Source organism: Lepidochelys kempii, chromosome 24 (assembly GCF_965140265.1).
Source record: "Lepidochelys kempii isolate rLepKem1 chromosome 24, rLepKem1.hap2, whole genome shotgun sequence".
Classification (NCBI taxonomy): Eukaryota; Metazoa; Chordata; order Testudines; family Cheloniidae; genus Lepidochelys; species Lepidochelys kempii.
The window spans coordinates 3,050,400-3,066,878 of NC_133279.1; the positions used below are offsets into that span (position 1 = coordinate 3,050,400).

Here is a 16,479-nt window from a genome sequence, read left to right on the forward strand (position 1 = left end):
GCCCCCCAAATGTGGCCGCCTCTAGCCCTAGGACCATGATGCACTGTGGGAAAACTTTACTGCCTGCACTGCATGTTACAGGAAGTTTGGAGCAGCTCACTTTGCAAAAGGCTTGATCGGTTTGCTCTCCCTTGCGAACCCAACAGGCTCTCTGATAGTGCATATGCGGATCAGTGATCAGAAGAGAATGGGTTAATGCTGACCCGAGCTGCTGCCATTCGCAAAAGGGGACATGGTTTCTGTTTTCAGTAGAACGGACTGCAGATTGTTGGGATAGAGAAGATTAAGGAAGCTGTCCTATGGAATTGTGGGATTTTTATGGCTGATTCCCAGGACCGGAGTCAAGCAGGGCAGCATCTACAGGGCAAAGCAATAGGGCTCGGACCCTGTGTCCTAGGTCTTGGCTTACCTGAAGTGTGGAGCCCTGGGTTAGCTCAATTGCAGTGTAGATGCAAATGGGTTTAGGCTTTGAGCCCGAGCTCAAGCCCAGGCTTATGTTGCAGTGTAGACATACCCTTAGGTCCCAGGTCTTTAGCCATCACCACTTTCTGGGCAGGGACTGGATCCTTCTCCCTCCAGACTGGGGCTTTACCTTTTTCTAAGGGTTTACCCCTTGGTGAACAGGTCATGTCAGTTTGTAGCCCAAGATAAGCACCTTGGGTCTGTTTAAATCCAGCTTTTTATATAAAAAAACTTTTTGTTCTCTTGGGCCTCTGGGACCTGGCCTGCAGTAGTTTATGGTATTCTTGCTAGAAATGGTACTTCTCTGGGGCTGTTTACTGTCCCAGAAGAAATTCCCCCCGCCCCCTCCATGGTTTTGGTTCTTGGAGGAGCTGTGGTAACACCCTCCCACATGCTGTTGAACACAGTCCCTGCCCCACAAAGATCCATAGAACATGCACTGGTAATTTTCATAAGATGAACACAATAGTCCTCTAAGATGCTACTTGTGGTTGTAGTATCTATCACAACCTGAATAGCTTATTCCCCATTCCATATAGCAATAGCTATTCTGATCTAAGGCACATTTATCCCAGTATAACTGTGTCCATACTGGGGGGGTGCAATATTCCAGATATACTGGTATAGCTAAAATGGTACCACTTTGTGTAAGAGAGCTACACAAAAACTCCAGCTGTAACCCTCCGCACAAAGCTCAGTGGAAGTTTCACATAAAGATCAAGCTCTGAAGCGCGTTCTCTGAAACCGAGGTACATTCACCTCTTCAAAGAACTGGGTCACACCTGAAGTCCAGAGAAGATGCTCAGCAAAGCCTCTTGTCTGGCATTTAAAACAAACAAACGAAAAAACCCACCTCCCTCGACATGCAGGGTTGGATTTGGGGGTGGGGGGTTGGGGGTTACAGGAAGAGCTTGTGTTGATTTTACAAAGCAAAATTATCAGAGAAAGCAAAAAATACAACACCCCTTCCACTGAAAACCCAAATAAACAACAACCTCCAAGGCTTCAACCCTTCTTGCATCCCCCGACCAACCCTTCATTAGTCCCCATCCCAATACAGAAAGAAAAAACCACTATTTGGACTGCAAGGGCCAGATTTGCAAAGGTATTTAGGTTTTAAATATGCAAATAGGTGCCTAGTGAAATTGACAAAAGCACCTAACCTGCTCAGGTGCATTTGGAAATCTCACTTCATGTCTATCTGCATCCCTAAATAGTTTTGTATATCTGGTCCCACACTTTCTGGGGCCAAGGACTGTCTCTTGCTATATATTTGTACAGCACCTAACACAACAAGGCCAAGATGTAGTTGTGACATCTAGATGCTACTGTAATACGTATTATATCTCCTCCTGAGTTCAGTGGAAGTGAACCCGTTCCTTAAAATCCCCCCCCCCCCCCACTGATTTCTGCTCTTCAAGTCCTTTCAGTACTACAGGTTCCACCATTATCTTGAGCTACTTCCCCATATACATCTGCATTCCCTCAAGGCCTTGATCTCTTACACCAGTAGTTCTCAACCTGGGGGTACGCAGAGGTCTTCCAGGGGGTACATCAACTCATCTATATATTTGCCTAGTTTTACAACAGGCTACATAAAAAGCCCTAGCGAAGTCAGTACCAACTAAAATTTCATACAGACAATGACTTGTTTATACTGCTCTGTATATAATACACTGAAATGTAAGTACAATAGTTATATTCCAATGGGTTTATTTTATAATTATATGGTAAAAATAAGAAAGCAAGCAATTTTTCAGTAATAGTGTGCTGTGACACTTTTCTATCTTTATGTCTGATTTTCAAAACATAGTTTTTAAGTGAGGTGTAACTTGGGGATAGACAAGACAAATCAGACCCTTAAAGGGTACAGTCATCTGGAAAGATTGACAGCCACTGGCTTACACTGGGCAGACCTGCTCTGCAGCAAATGTTGGAGAAAGCAGAGCATTTTGCAGCATTTCTAATGAGAGCAACTTGAGCAAGCCTTTCTTGAGACATTTGTTTCCACTCCTCGCCTAAATCAGCAACTGCAGATGACTGAGCAGTGAGAAATAGAAAGAAAAAAAAAAACAATAAACCCCCCCACAAATGGGTGGGGGAGGTCGGACTTCTTTTTGTCCCGCAGATCTTTAAAGTGCAAGTTTTGAATAAAGAAAAGGAGGACTTGTGGCACCTTAGAGACTGACCAATTTATTTGAGCATAAGCTTTCGTGAGCTACAGCTCACTTCATCGGATGCTCCTTTTCTTTTTGCGAATACAGACGAACACGGCTGTTACTCTGAAACAAGTTTTGAATGAAGATCTACATCAGTCAGCGACAGACAAACAGTGGTGTGTATTTCTAGCTAAAGATTTGGTGAATAAAATGCCAAATTTTATCTTGCTGTGTTTGTAAACCTGTGGGAGTCTGATTCTCAGTCACACTAAGACCCTTATTAATTTAGACCTAAAATACTTTAAAAGAGATACCTATCCAAGGTTCTAGGTCATTCCAGAAGCAGAGAGGGCTTTAAAATGGGCAGAAATGGCCCCCAGAGAATCTTCTTTCCCTCCCCCGCATGTCCCAAGCACAAGAACAGGGTGACTGAGAGTCAGGCCCAGTATTCATTACATTTGCAACTGAACCGTGTGCATATGAACAAAAACATTCTGCTTGGCAGCTGCCTCAAGTAGCCAAACTAGGTGCAGGGTGGATGCATGGGAGAAGGTCAGGAATCATTCCCTGCCTCATAATGCTGTTCAACAGAGTCTGTGTCACCCTTCTCCCCCGCCCCCAGACCATCACACCCCCCCTGCCCTCCACACATGCTGCACTGCAGTAAGAACGCACAGATCCATGGCCTTTGTGTTCCCTCTATTGTGAGCAAGCTGAACGCTTTAGATTAGTGGTTCTGAACCTTTTTTTCATTTGCGGATCCCCACAAAAACCTGGCCTTGTCCCCTTTCCTCCAACCACCCATGTCCTCTACATCTGTAGCAGGAAAGGTAGCGGCATAGCAGCTTCTATGCTGGTCCTACTGGAGTGTATAGGAATTGGGTAGGGCCCCTTTAAATCGTTTGTGAGCCAGCTATTAGTTCCCTCTGTGTTCTAGGAGACCACCAGAGATAATATATGTAGGTTAGGCGTAGGCACATATATACACTGCCTTGTATGTCATATATATACATTGCTGCTCTGGCAGCGTTCAGTGGCATCATTCTAGAACACTTGACACAATGAGCACAACTTGAGGGCTCACAAGTATTTAAAGGGACACTACCCAGTTCTTAAACACTACACCTACACCCCCCAGGGATCCATCTACCATGGGGTGATCCTTCCTTGGTCAGCTTTGCCCGCTTCAGGGCCACACTGGCGTGCAAAGCAGGATTTCAATATATCCAAAAAGGAGTCGGGGAGCTCACCAGTTTCTGTGGCCACTGTTGTAGGTCTCCACGTTGAGAGGTCAGCTTGTGGGGACAGCATGCAGCATGGGGGAGAGAATGGGGATAAGATAAGAAACCTATCTCAGAGGAGTTCAAATTCCTTGGCAGCTCCATAGCCAGCCAAATAAAAGAGGTGGGTGGGTGTATGAGAGAGAAAGAGAAGTGGGTGGGGCCGAGTAGGGACAAAGCCCTGATGCTCCTCATCTTAGGGCATGGCTACACTTGTAGATGTAGAGCACTGTGAGTTAAACCCGCCTTCGTAGAGCGCAGTAGGGAAAGCGCTGCAGTCTGTCCACACTGACAGCTGACAGCACACTGGCGTGGTCACATTTGCGGCACTTGCAGTGGCATTGGGAGTGGTGCATTATGGGCAGCTATCCCAGCATGCAACGCGCTTTTCAAACGGGGGCGTGGGGTGGAGTGTGACAGGGAGTTTGTTGTGTGTATGTGGGGGGAGAGAGACTGAGTTTTTGGGGTGCTGAGAGTATATCAACATGCTGTCTTGTAAGTTCAGACCCCACTCCTCCCCGACCTCTCATTCACTCAAAGCAAACAGTAAATGGTTGCTTTTTCTCAGAGCTGATAAGCAGCCGGCTTCTCCGAAATGGAGCTTTGAAAGGGCATTTCCACATTCCTGCAGCCGATTTCACAACAATGACAAGAGTGGCCACTTGACTTCAGGGATTATGGGACGTTTCTGGAGGCCAGTCACAGTGCAGTAATGCAACACCTCACTCACAGAGACGCCCGGGCGTTTCAGCCAATACGCAACAAGCGTTAACCTTCTCTCCGAGGTGGGTTGCCAGCAGCGCTGTAGCCGTGGAGTCTAAACGCTCTAGGTGCTTTGCCAGTGTGGACGGGGAGTGAGTTAGGGCGCCTGGGGCTGCTTTATTGCTCTGTAACGCACAAGTGTAGCCAAGGCCTTATTTTCTACAAATACTGTCATTCAGACTCGACCTGGATGGAGAATCTATATCAATTAGAGCAGGTCGAAACCAGCTCTAGTACTGACGTCAATTAACAATTAAGGCTCTAGGGGACTCTTCTTCCCCAAATTTTCCTGCATGTAGATGATCACTAGGCAATATGGACCAGAGTCTCATTTACACTGATGCCTTGTCTACACACACAAGTTGTACTGCTTTAACTATACCAATACAGCCAAAGCAGTGTAGCCTCCCCAGTGTGGACGCAGTTATATCACTATAAAAGTGCTTCTACTGGGCTAGCTGTTCCTGTGGCAAAAGGAAATAAGCCACACTGGGCTTGGCTACACTGGGCTTGGCTACGCTTGCAAGATGTAAAGCACTGGCAGTTAAACCAGCCTTCGGAGACAGCAGCAGGGAAAACGCTGCCGTGGGTTCACACTGTCAGCTGCAAGCGCAGTGGCGTGGCCACGTTAGCATCTCTCGCAATGCCACAGAGAGCAGTGCATTGTGGTAGCTGTCCCAGTGTGCGAGTGGCTGCAGCGTGCTTTTCAAATGGGGGGGGGGGGTAGAGTGTGACAGGGAGTGTGTTGTGTGTATGTGGGGGGAGGGAAAGAGTGTGTCGGCATGCTGTCTTGTAAATTCAGACAGCAGCAGACCCACCCATCCCCCGCCTCTCTCTCCCTCACATACACACACAAACGCCTGCCTCAGCAGCTGCATTCCACAGTAATGGGTTGCTTTGTCCCGAAGGAGATAAGCATACTGCAGCTGACTTCAAAACAATGACCAGAGCGGCCACTTGACTTCAGGGGATTATGGGACGTTCCCGGAGGCCAATCACAGTGCGGGAATGCAACACGTCGTTCAGCCAGGGCACAGCAAGCTTTATGCGTCTCGTGGAGGGGATTACCAGGAGTGCTCCAGCTGCAGAGTCCAGGCCCTCTAAGTGCCTTGCCAGTGTGGACTCCTCAGGAGTCAGGGCGCCCGGGGCTGATTTAATGCGCTCTAACTTGCAAGTGCCGTCAGAGGTGTGATTGGCACTCAAGTGGATATACCCGAGCTAGCTTTGATCTAGCTCGCTCAAGTAAGAACAGCAGTGAAGCTGCAGCAGCATGACCAGCAATCGCTCGAGTACGCACCCAGGGTCCTAGGAAGGCGGTTCTAGCATCGAGCCCATGCAGCTGCCTGTGCTCTTATTGGCGCTAGGTAAGTATGTCTACGCATGCTGAATCCCCGCATCCGACCGGAATGTACAAACACCCAGGATCCCTGACACTAGGTAAAAGGGTCTTAAAGTGGGTGTTAATGTAAACTACAGCTGCCAGAGGCAACTAAAGGGGACTTAGTGTGCTGCTTTAGCAAAGACTGAAGCTGAAGGCAGGTTACATTGAACAAACGTACCTTATTCCCTTTTGCTATACCAGGAATGTTGAACAATTTTATTAAACCCTGTGCACTGCTCTGTCCATATGGCTGAGTTGGTCCCACCCTAACTCCCTGCCTTCCTCCCTGTTTTACTGATGTCTGTTACTGAATAACACTCCCTCCAGGGAACATGGGTGCTCTGGCTCTAGTGTAAATGAGAATAAGGCCCTATATGTAAAAAATTCTATCAATTATCTGTCTGTCTTTCTCCCCAAAAGCTGAGTTTGCATTGGAGGTTACCTTCTTCACTGGAGTCACATCTTCCTATATAGAAGGTGAGGAGATTAGAGGACTTCACTGCCTCTACTCCAGCCTCGGAGGAGGGGGACCTGCCCCACCCTCCAAGAAGATAGAGAGTGCTCCCTCGGATTTTAGGACAGGACTGGGATCTGTGCTCCTCCTTCCTTTAACCCCCCGGCATAAAGCAGCTGCAGCATAGCCCCAAATCTGGGCTACTGTTTCCAATTTTTGCATCAAAGTTGGGATACATATGCACAGCATCACAGTGTGGCAGGAAGGAGGGCATGAGATTATCTCTTGATTCCAGAAATATCAATATGCATTGCCAGAATCAGTGAAAGTACTAATGACCATATGCAGGTAGGGAGCTGCCCAGGTGCTTTCTGGTCTTACCATATGATGATACCTGCAGATCATGAGAGTTTTCAGAATAGCCCCTTTTAACTGAATGCTTGTAAATAGTGTCACATTCATGTCTCATGTTGCCACCAAAACCCCGTGATGGAATTAATGAGTTTGTCTGAGTAATGTGTGTGTAAAACTGAGTAAAGACCTTAAGATCTGAACCTAAAGACCTTACTAAAATAATAAGTGATTTGGATAAAATAAGATTGGACCTTATGTTTCATCTAAAACTCAAACCAAATTTGGAACTTTTTTTGTTATAACGATTTTGAATTACCATTTTAAAAAAAATCCATATTTGCTGCAGACTCTACACTTCCTGGTTTTCTTTGGAAATAGAAGTTCTGAAATATCACAATCAATGTAGTCTATGGTAAGTATGACCTACTCAGAGTGAGACAATACAGGAAATTTTGTAAGACAGCCCATACCTCAAGAAATGTTCTGGTCTGAACAGCTGAAGAAAGAGGTTTGGATACTTTCAGGGAAAGGCCCAGATTCAACAGGGTGACCAGACAGCAAGTGTGAAAAATTGGGACGGGGGTGGGGGGTAATAGGCGCCTATATAAGACAAAGCCCCAAATATTGAGATTGTCCCTATAAAATCAGGACATCTGGTCACCCTAAGATTCTACAACCATGTGATTACATCCCTGTGCATAGTCCCTTTGAAGTTCTGTATGGATGCTGGAGTCTGATTGCAGAATCAAGACCTGGAATTGATTAAGGACTTAGCCAACCTAATTCTCATCTGCACTAAGGACGCATTATAGGGCTGGTCAGAAAGCATCCATCTAAACTGGTTTTTATTGGATAATTGGGTTTTTGACAAAATTAAATTTATTGCAACAAGTGTCTCCTTTCCACAGAAAATTTTGTTCCCCTTCCCCCCGAAATCAGAGGTAGAAAACAGAAAAAAAAAATCAGTTATCAGAAAAAAAAAATATTTTGACCAAAACCTGAAATATTTCATTAAGGAAATGCTGCCATTATGCCTCATGGGAGTTGTAGTTTGGTTGCCGCATTTCCCTATTCTTCCTTATGGGCCAGGCTCCCCAACTTGACTACATCTCCCATAATGCACCATGGCCAGTGATTCCCATGATACACAACCTCCCCTCACAAAGAGTGGTGTCTGTGGTGCACCATGGGAGATATATTCTGATCAAGGAGCCTAGTGTATAGAAGAGAATGGAATATGAGGCATCTGAACTACAACTCCCATAAGGCATGGTGGCAGCATTTCCAAATTGAGCTATTTAGGTTTTCGGCCAAAACATTTGAGAAAAATATTTCTCCCAAAATATTTAAATTTTCTGCAGGTAAAAAACCCCATTTTCTGACCAGCTTTCCCCCTTTAAACCACACTACCTGCATAAAAGGATATTCTTGATCTTGGATAGAATCTATACAATCAGTATTGTCAGGATCAAAATCGGATCAGGATGAAATGCTGCATTTGGAGTTGACAGAAATAATGTGACAAAATCTATTTCTAATTGTTTTTACAGATTATTTTAAAGAATATTTTCCCAGTGTCACCAGGGTGAAATTCACCCCAACCGGAGGGGTCAGCCCAAGGTCTATATTCAGCTTAAATCATTAAAGGAGGGCTTGTATGGGGTTTAACTGGGGCACAGGGCTTGTACTGGTCCTTTACACAGGGGGTGAATTGTACCCCTAAGCAAATAATGTATGATTAGCCTAAAAGGTGAAGAGAATTTTTTGTAATAGAAATCCTTGCTGTAGAATGTTACCTTCACAAACCTCCTGTGGGGAGATTGATTTTGAGCTGTTGCTGATGGGGTTCCTGGCCGTGCAGGTAACAGGTGAGACCCCACTTCCGAGTCTGTGCGAGATGAGAATGGATGCCCCACTGGAGACAACAGAGCTCTCTGCTGTCTGGGTCCAGGTGTAGGTCAAGTCCTCTCCTCCCCCCGGGAGGGAGCAGTTCAGGGTGATGATACACGTCCCATTCACAGTGCGCACGGAGTCCTGCCCGGGGACGATGCTGATATCTGACTCTGTCAGTCGTTCTGTTTGGGAGAAATATACAAATGGTGAGAACACTGATGGGAAGCAAAACAACAGCAGATTCTTACAAGCATGTGTCTGAAACCACCAGAACAGGAGAAAAAATCCAGGAGCCCTTATCAAAAAATCCTAAAAGTTTTGCAAATGTTAAGTCCATCTATTACAGTCCATCCCTAGACTAGTGGAAGTGTGTTCCCTAGAGTATATTTTCCAATGCTTTGTCTAGTAGAGTTTAGCTATGTCCCAAGCTGGTGCTTCCAGCATGTCCTTGGGGAGATTGTTCCTCAGCCTTATACATCTGTATTATTGCTTTTATATTCATCTTAAAATAGCCGCTGGTCATTTCATCCTGTTCATATTCATCCCAATGATGCCTTAGTCTCCCATATGGTTCCTCTCCTTAGGTGACGTTTACACTCTTCAGATTCACGTAGATGGTCGGCATGCCCCTGCATTAGTTTTTGCAGTGCTGTTGTACCTGTGTCGGTCCCGGGGTTTGAGAGAGATGAAGTGGGTGAGGTCATATCTTCTGTTGGGGAGAGAGACAAGCCTTCGAGTTACACAGAGCTCTTCTTCGGGTCGGGTAAACAGCTAAATACAAGGTATTACTCTCCCCATCCCCTCCCCACGATCCATCCCATATTACCAGCTGAACCCGAGCCCGCCACACACACACCTGACGGACACATTTGGTCAGATCTACCTTTAATGGTAGAGATCTTCTGCATTTATAGTTCTGTACAAAGAGCCTAGCTTCCCCATATACCCCACCTCCTTAACTTCACACTGAATGATATACCCATTGGTGACACCTGTGCCAGTAATGGTCCTGCAGCAGCATCCAACCCAGTCTCAGTTATGCATGTGAAGTCAGCCTTATCCTTTATTAGCTCATGGATGGTACTAATGCTATTACTATAAGATGCAAGTCTTGGATGATGGTTCAGATAAGCCCTGTTACATACTAAGTCTGTATTTGGCTTTTGATTAGTCTGGTTAAATATGCTACAGCTAGAAGCTGAGAAAGCAGAGGAGAATCTAAGAAGTTAGGGTTTCTCTTTAATTTCCCAGTAAACCTTCAACCTTGTGAGCAATGTCACCATATGAAGAAAGAGGTCACATTTCCCCACAACTAAGTGACAGCCCTTTTAGTCAAAAGATAATGCTAATTTCTGAGAACTGTAACCTTTTATTTGGTTATGTAATGGAAATTCACTGTGATCTTTGTTCTCTAGTGGTTGGTCATACAGATTTGAAACCAACAGAGAATCCTGAGCACCTCCCTAAAAATCCCCTTCTCTGTTCCTGACCAGGACTTTAGATCACCCACAATAGAGCAAGCAATGAAGATTCCATCTTGGGTTTTGCATGAGACCTGGTGCATGCTGGGGGACAGGACCCTTGGGGACAGGGGTGCTCAATAAAGCTGCTAATATTTTACCTTAATACTGAGTCATTCCAGCTCCAAGTGATCTGGGTTGCAACATTAATAACCCTTCCACAAGCCTCGTAGACATGTGCTTCTGAATCTCATGGATTTCACTTCTGCAAGTAGTAATTTAGACCTAGCTCCTCAACGATGTTTAGGCACCTATGTCCCATTGAAATAAATGGGAGTTAGGCACCAAAATTCCTTTGAGAATCTGGGCTTTCATGCAGCAAGCAAGTGATGTGCTGGTAACCATGTGCAGGCTGCTGATGGTTTTAGCAACACAAGGTGCCCTTGATCTTCGCATAGAACTCATAGTCATTAGCATGCTGCGTTGCCAACATCCATTTCCTGGGCAGCTTCTGAACTCCATTTCCTCAGACAGGCATAGCTCAGATGGGTGGAAGAATTTGCCCCATTCCCTTTTTCTAAGAGCTGAGGTGTACTTGCAATGTAGGCTTTTCCGTCAATTACCTCTACCTCAATTACCTTGTCCCTTTCTATAACAACAGCACGGTGCATGAGATCAGCAATATCTCTTCATATAGATTACAAAATCTGAAAATCATGACAGGACTTCTCGTAGGGCAATGAAGTCTCGTTTCTAATACTCCTTTCCAAAAGGGCTGGTAACTCTCTCTCTCTTTCCATGCCATTAATTCTCTCTGCATCCACGTGGTGCAGTGTTTCATCTTTTCATGTTGGCAGCCCTTTACTCAAAGTCAAAAATGTTCATGACCCCCTTACATTTATTATAAGAGTAAAAAAAAAATCAATGATAATAATAAACCTGTATGGTTTATTGAGGGGTGGGGGGTTGAGAGGTTGACATAGAATATTAAGGCTAAGGATGTTCAGGGAGTGGAGGAGTGACATTTTCTTTGTGTAAGCAGGGAAAGGGTCCCGCGATCATGGGGAACTTTCCTGGCTTCTGTGCTACCCTGATGGAATCGGATAGCAAAAGGATCTGTCTCTGCAGGGCCGGCTCTAGGCACCAGGACACCAAGCACATGCTTGGGGCGGCACTTTTCAAGGGGCGGCATTCCGGCCCGTTTTTTTTTTTTTTTTTTTTTTTGCTGCTTGGGGCGGCAAAAACCCTAGAGCCAGCCCTGTGTCTCTGCCCCAGCTACCTTTACCCCTGCCTGCCTGACCTTGAGGACTCGTCTTCCGCTCTCCCTCCCATGCAGCAGAATCCTCATAACCCCAATAAGGCTGGGACCAGGATCCCTGCGGAGGCTTAACTCCCTGTCTCGTTGTGGGTCACTCAGGACAGGGGCTAGGTTGTCCCCACTCCCAGATGCTCTCTCCCCATCAGCCACTTCACTGACCCAGTGATCACTGCATTGAGTTTAAACCAATACAGTTTATTAAACAGCAACTGAAAACCCTTGAGGGAAAAACGGAGAAGGTGAAAGGAACCCTGCACTGTAAAAACCAGTCTCGGGAAGTCAAGGAAATTCACAGTCTGTTCCTTACACACCCCAGGCCTCTCTTCCAGACACTGGCTGCAATGATACCTGGGTCAGACACCTGCTCTGGCAATGGCCACACACCGTCATGTTCTCGGTGGCAGGACCCTTCTCCCCTGTATTGGCTTTCCTGTTGGGTTCACGTCCAGCCTTTAAGGTCTCTTGCCTGGTGACATCTCCCTACACTTGGCCCTCTCTGCCCATGGTCCCCACCTTGCTCTCTCCAGCCACTCACCGCACTTGGCTGTAGTGTTACCTGTTGCACGGCGGGTGCCCACTATCCCGGCTCTGGCCCCAACGGCTCCCCACTGTAGCTTGGCATGGCTGGACTCTGCGGCCCCAGTGATCTGGCTCTGGGCTACTGCTCAGGCTGCTGCACTCACCCAGGCACGGGGCTGGGCTTGGCTGGTTTGCTGCTCTCGCTCTCTATCTCTCTCTCCCCTGCCTTAATTTGAGCATGCCACCCCCACTCCCTCCTTGCCTGCCTGCTGTGCCATTCCAGCTGAGGGTTAGAGTTCTGATTTGTCTGTGGACCTGTCAGTCCCTGGATCCTGACTCCTCTTCGACTGGTCCCCTTTCTCCTGTTGTTGCAAGAGGGCCAACCAAAACCCACTAAATTTCAACAGCCCCTTTATATTTGCTTTAGATTGGAATAAAATTTTCACTACCGCACAAGCCCCCAAGTCACCTTTTGTGAATTACTTGTGGTTTGTGACCCACTGCAGGACGAACACTGACCAAGACTAATTTGTTCTCTCCTCCTGGCATTTCCATGGCCAGGTGCAATTAATTAACGTCCTTCTTTCAACCTAATCTCCTGCTCCTGCTCCTCTTGAAATCCAGGAGAGCTCTGCACTCTTCTTCAATGGGAGCAAGATCAGGTCTTAATTCGTGACACTAGATCCCCAACTTCCATCCCCACTTTACTGAGCACCACTCTCTCGTCTCATGTTCTGGATGTTCTAAGTGGTGCCTGAGACTACTAAATGTTGAGTTTCCCGACTTTTCTGTGTAAAACGGCCCCGAATCCGGAAAATTATCCCTATTCAGGAAAAAATTTAAACACATGCTTAACTTTAAGTATGTGTGTAGTTGCTCCACAGCACTGGCATCTAAGTTTACAATCTTTACTTTGCATTAATATAGTTTTTTTGCCTTGAGTATTTTACTGGACTAAATTTATGGAATTGGCCTCTAATATTGCAGGAGTTAGTTTGCCCGTAAAGATTCGCTCCCAGAATTTTGTTCCTGCAACAAATTGCAGAAGTAAATGGGGTAACTGGATGTCCAGCTGCTGTCATCTGTGTATACAGTTTGATGCAGATACAAGTATTTGTGGGCATGAAATTGTTCCTGCAAAATTGGAGTCCAGGCTGAGGGATAACTGAAAAATGGGTCCAACAAATCCCAACTAAATTTCAAGATAATCAGGTATTTTATATCATAAGTTCAGCAAGATACAGAACATTTAAAAAATCTTCTATTTTTTGTCTCATTTTTGACCTAGATCCTTGGATCCAACAGAGCTCTGCTTGGTACAGGACTTGGAGGGAATGGCCAATGGTGGCTGTATGTTATCTTTATGCCTCTCAGACCTAGAATTGTTTTGTCCTATGTCCCAAGTAGGAGCAGCCTTAGGGCTGCTCCAACTTGTGCCACCTGCAAAGGCTGTTGAGAGGCTGTTCTGACAGCCAGGGATTTTCTGGAGCACAAAAAACTCTGGCCACGCTCTCTTTTCCCAACTATATCCTCTATACCAGAACAGTGAACTGGAGGGAAGTTGAAGGATAGAGCCTGCACAACAACCTCAAGAGTTTCCTACACTGGAAAACCTCCAATACGTCAACTTTCCAACAGCTTTTTGTTGCTGTAGCAGGGTAATGTAGACAGAATGGAGGCCAGGAGCTGGCCCTGTATTTTTAATAATATTCCTCCAGTGTGAATCAATCATATTCAAAATATATGAGACACATGCTTTCCTAGGTTCAAATGCTCCATTTAGTCATAAAGGTTTCAGAGTAGCATGTATTTGTTTTGAAGAATTTAAGATGAAATGGTTTAAATCTCTGTCCAGGACTTACTGTACACGTGCAGGGCGAATCTCTGGAAGATGGGCTCAGTGATTCCTTCTGTGGCTATTTGTGCCGTGTATGTACTTGTGTCCTCCTGGCTTAGGTCCATGATTTGCAATGAGTAGCCCCCGTCCAGGACTCTCAGTCGCTCTCTGTAACGTTGATCTATCACTTGGGGTGCGTCTTCTTTTCCTGGTTTCACAATTGCTATAGTTGACTTTGCGTTCCAGACTATATTGTCAACCCGGCTTCCACTTGGAATCACCGGAGAGAAAGTGACCGACTCTCCCCAAATCCCGTTCAGCCTCACGGGCCCCGACTCTTCTCCGGAGGCTCCTGCAGCCGGGAAGACAGAAGAAAACGAAACTGTAAGACCCAGCCGGAACAAACCCTGGCCCCGCTACCTATCACAGATGGACCAAGTCTCTTTCCCCCTTCAATCCTGTTAAAACTTTAACTGTGTGTCAACCCCCCCCCCCCCAAAAACAAATAATTTTTGGCAACCAAAACCAGATAATTTTTACTAAAAATTGCCAAAACCCAAAACGTTTTTTTCTAAAAACTGAAAAATTGTTGCTTTTGAGGTTTCTGATTTAAACAAAAATCAGACATTCCTGAGGAAAGTGGACACTCTCTGCAGACAGATTTGTTTAGCTAAAAATCCAATTTTCAACTAGCCCTAAGCAAGAGTAAAGTTCAGTCTGTGACCCAGCTCTCCAGGCTGTCTGTAGCACTCAAGTGCTACTGCCAGAAATGCACCATGCACAGAAAGCCTGACTGAGGGAGGTGCGGTCTAGGAAAGAGTGTGCATTGTAGACCCAGAGCCAGAGAACTCTGCTCATGGTAGCAGGGTCTGGTTAGGGATTGTGTGTGGGAGACAAGGCCCCAGTACAGACAAAGGGACCTCACTCATGACCTGCCCCGGCAGGTAGGGGGGCAAAGGGGTGTTCATAATCCAGCTGTCATCCCTTCAGGGGAGACTTTCAAGGTGAGTGTGTGTAGGACAGTCTTTGCAGCAGGCAGGAGGGGCCATGCTGCCCCTTTCACCCAAGTGGCTCACCAATATTTGGGGGGCCTGTGGGGTTGTTTCCATTAGGATGAGAAATCGACAAGACAAATCAGGTCTATTCTTGGTGAAATCTCATTTATTTACACACACACACACACACAAATCCAGTTTCTCTGAACTCAGTAGAAACAAAGAACAGCAGACACTTCCTTGCTCAGAAATCTCCACATCCTCCCCTCCAGTGAGCGCCGTGTCCAAGAAGCTCTGTCTCTCTGCTTCCTTGCAGGGTTGTGCTCACAATGGCTTTCCCTAGCTTTTCCCCCCACAACATGCACAGGCTGCAAACAATACCCTAGACCCTGCATTTATAACCAGGGAAAAGCCTCAGCACACACAGCTTCACTCTGGCCCACACCCGCCAAGCTGCCTACTGCCTTGGGTGGTAGCCTCCCACCTGTTTTCACCACAAAAAGGGGCTTGATTGTTCCTTCTGCTGAGCCTGAAAGAGAGTACCTGGCACCCATTGGCTTTAACAGGGTCTGTGATTGTCTTTGGCTTTACGATTCACCTGCTGGCAACCACAAGCACCTTTCAGCACAACAGGCCGAGCAAGACCACCAGCCAGTGCTAGGAGATGAAAGATGGAGCCAAGTTTCGGCCTCCTGTGACCAAAAACCAAAGACGTTATCCTCTGAAAGCAACAGCCTCAAAAGAGCCTCTCCCAAGTGCTCAACCAAGGATAGGACGACGACTTGTCCCAGTTTATTGGGACTGTCCCTGCTCTGAGGGACAGATGCCGCATGCAAGCTCATTCTAGTGGAACTGGAGTTTAGTTTCAGTTCCATTAGAACTGGCTAGGCAGCCAGCCAGCTTCCAGGCTTCTCGCTGCTCTTGTGAGCCCAGCTGTGCCTACATTAACCCCCACTGCCTGTCTAGCTGTCAGTTACTTCCTCCCTGAATTGGGTGTGGAGCCATGCTATAGATAATGGCATGGAGAACAGTGCAACAGCAGAGCTATGCCAGTGAGGAGTGGGCTGGCAGAGAGGCAGGCAAGTTTACACTCAGGGCCTGCACAGCTAGCAAAAGGGGTAGGAAGGAAGTCACAGCATCAGTGGGGTCCAACAGAGGCAGCTGGGAAATAAGGTCCTTTAAGGTATGAGTGAGGGAACATAAAAGAAGTGGGGAGATATGACAAAATGGGAATGTTCTTAATGTTTTCTCTGAATACTGTGTGTGTGCCTCAGTTTCCCCTATGTGTTACTCAAGTATCTAGGTGGTGAGATAAGGGTGTGTGATTGTTGCAGAGGCCCCCTAGAGGGCAGGTGTGACTGCTGATTGGCTGTCTGGGCACAGAGAATGGCCGACACCCTGTGTCCCGGCAACTGATGGCTGGAGCCCGTGTCCTCTGGAAGAATCAGCCAGAGGTGTTGGAGAACAAAGTGAGTGGTAGAGAACAGGTGACCTGTTTGCCTGGGAAAGAGAGAAAACACAGAGGAGGGGTAGCTGGGTGTGATGGAGGCTGGGTGGCTGGAAGCAAGTCAGTCTCCTGGTTTGGGACTCGGGATGGGAGGGGAG

General features: G+C 46.6%; 1 protein-coding gene across 1 annotated transcript in view; it reads right to left on the reverse strand.

Moving 5' to 3' along the window:
- The window catches only part of LOC140902846 (T-lymphocyte surface antigen Ly-9-like), a 71,636-nt gene that overhangs the window by 14,712 nt on the left and 40,445 nt on the right, over positions 1-16,479 (reverse strand). Inside the window, exons 5-7 of the mRNA XM_073323414.1 lie at positions 13,905-14,231; positions 8,649-8,927; positions 3,872-3,916 (exon numbers count right to left, since the gene is read on the reverse strand). Of these exons, the coding sequence (XP_073179515.1) occupies positions 3,872-3,916; positions 8,649-8,927; positions 13,905-14,231 (651 nt within the window). The remainder of the gene's footprint in view (positions 1-3,871; positions 3,917-8,648; positions 8,928-13,904; positions 14,232-16,479) is intronic.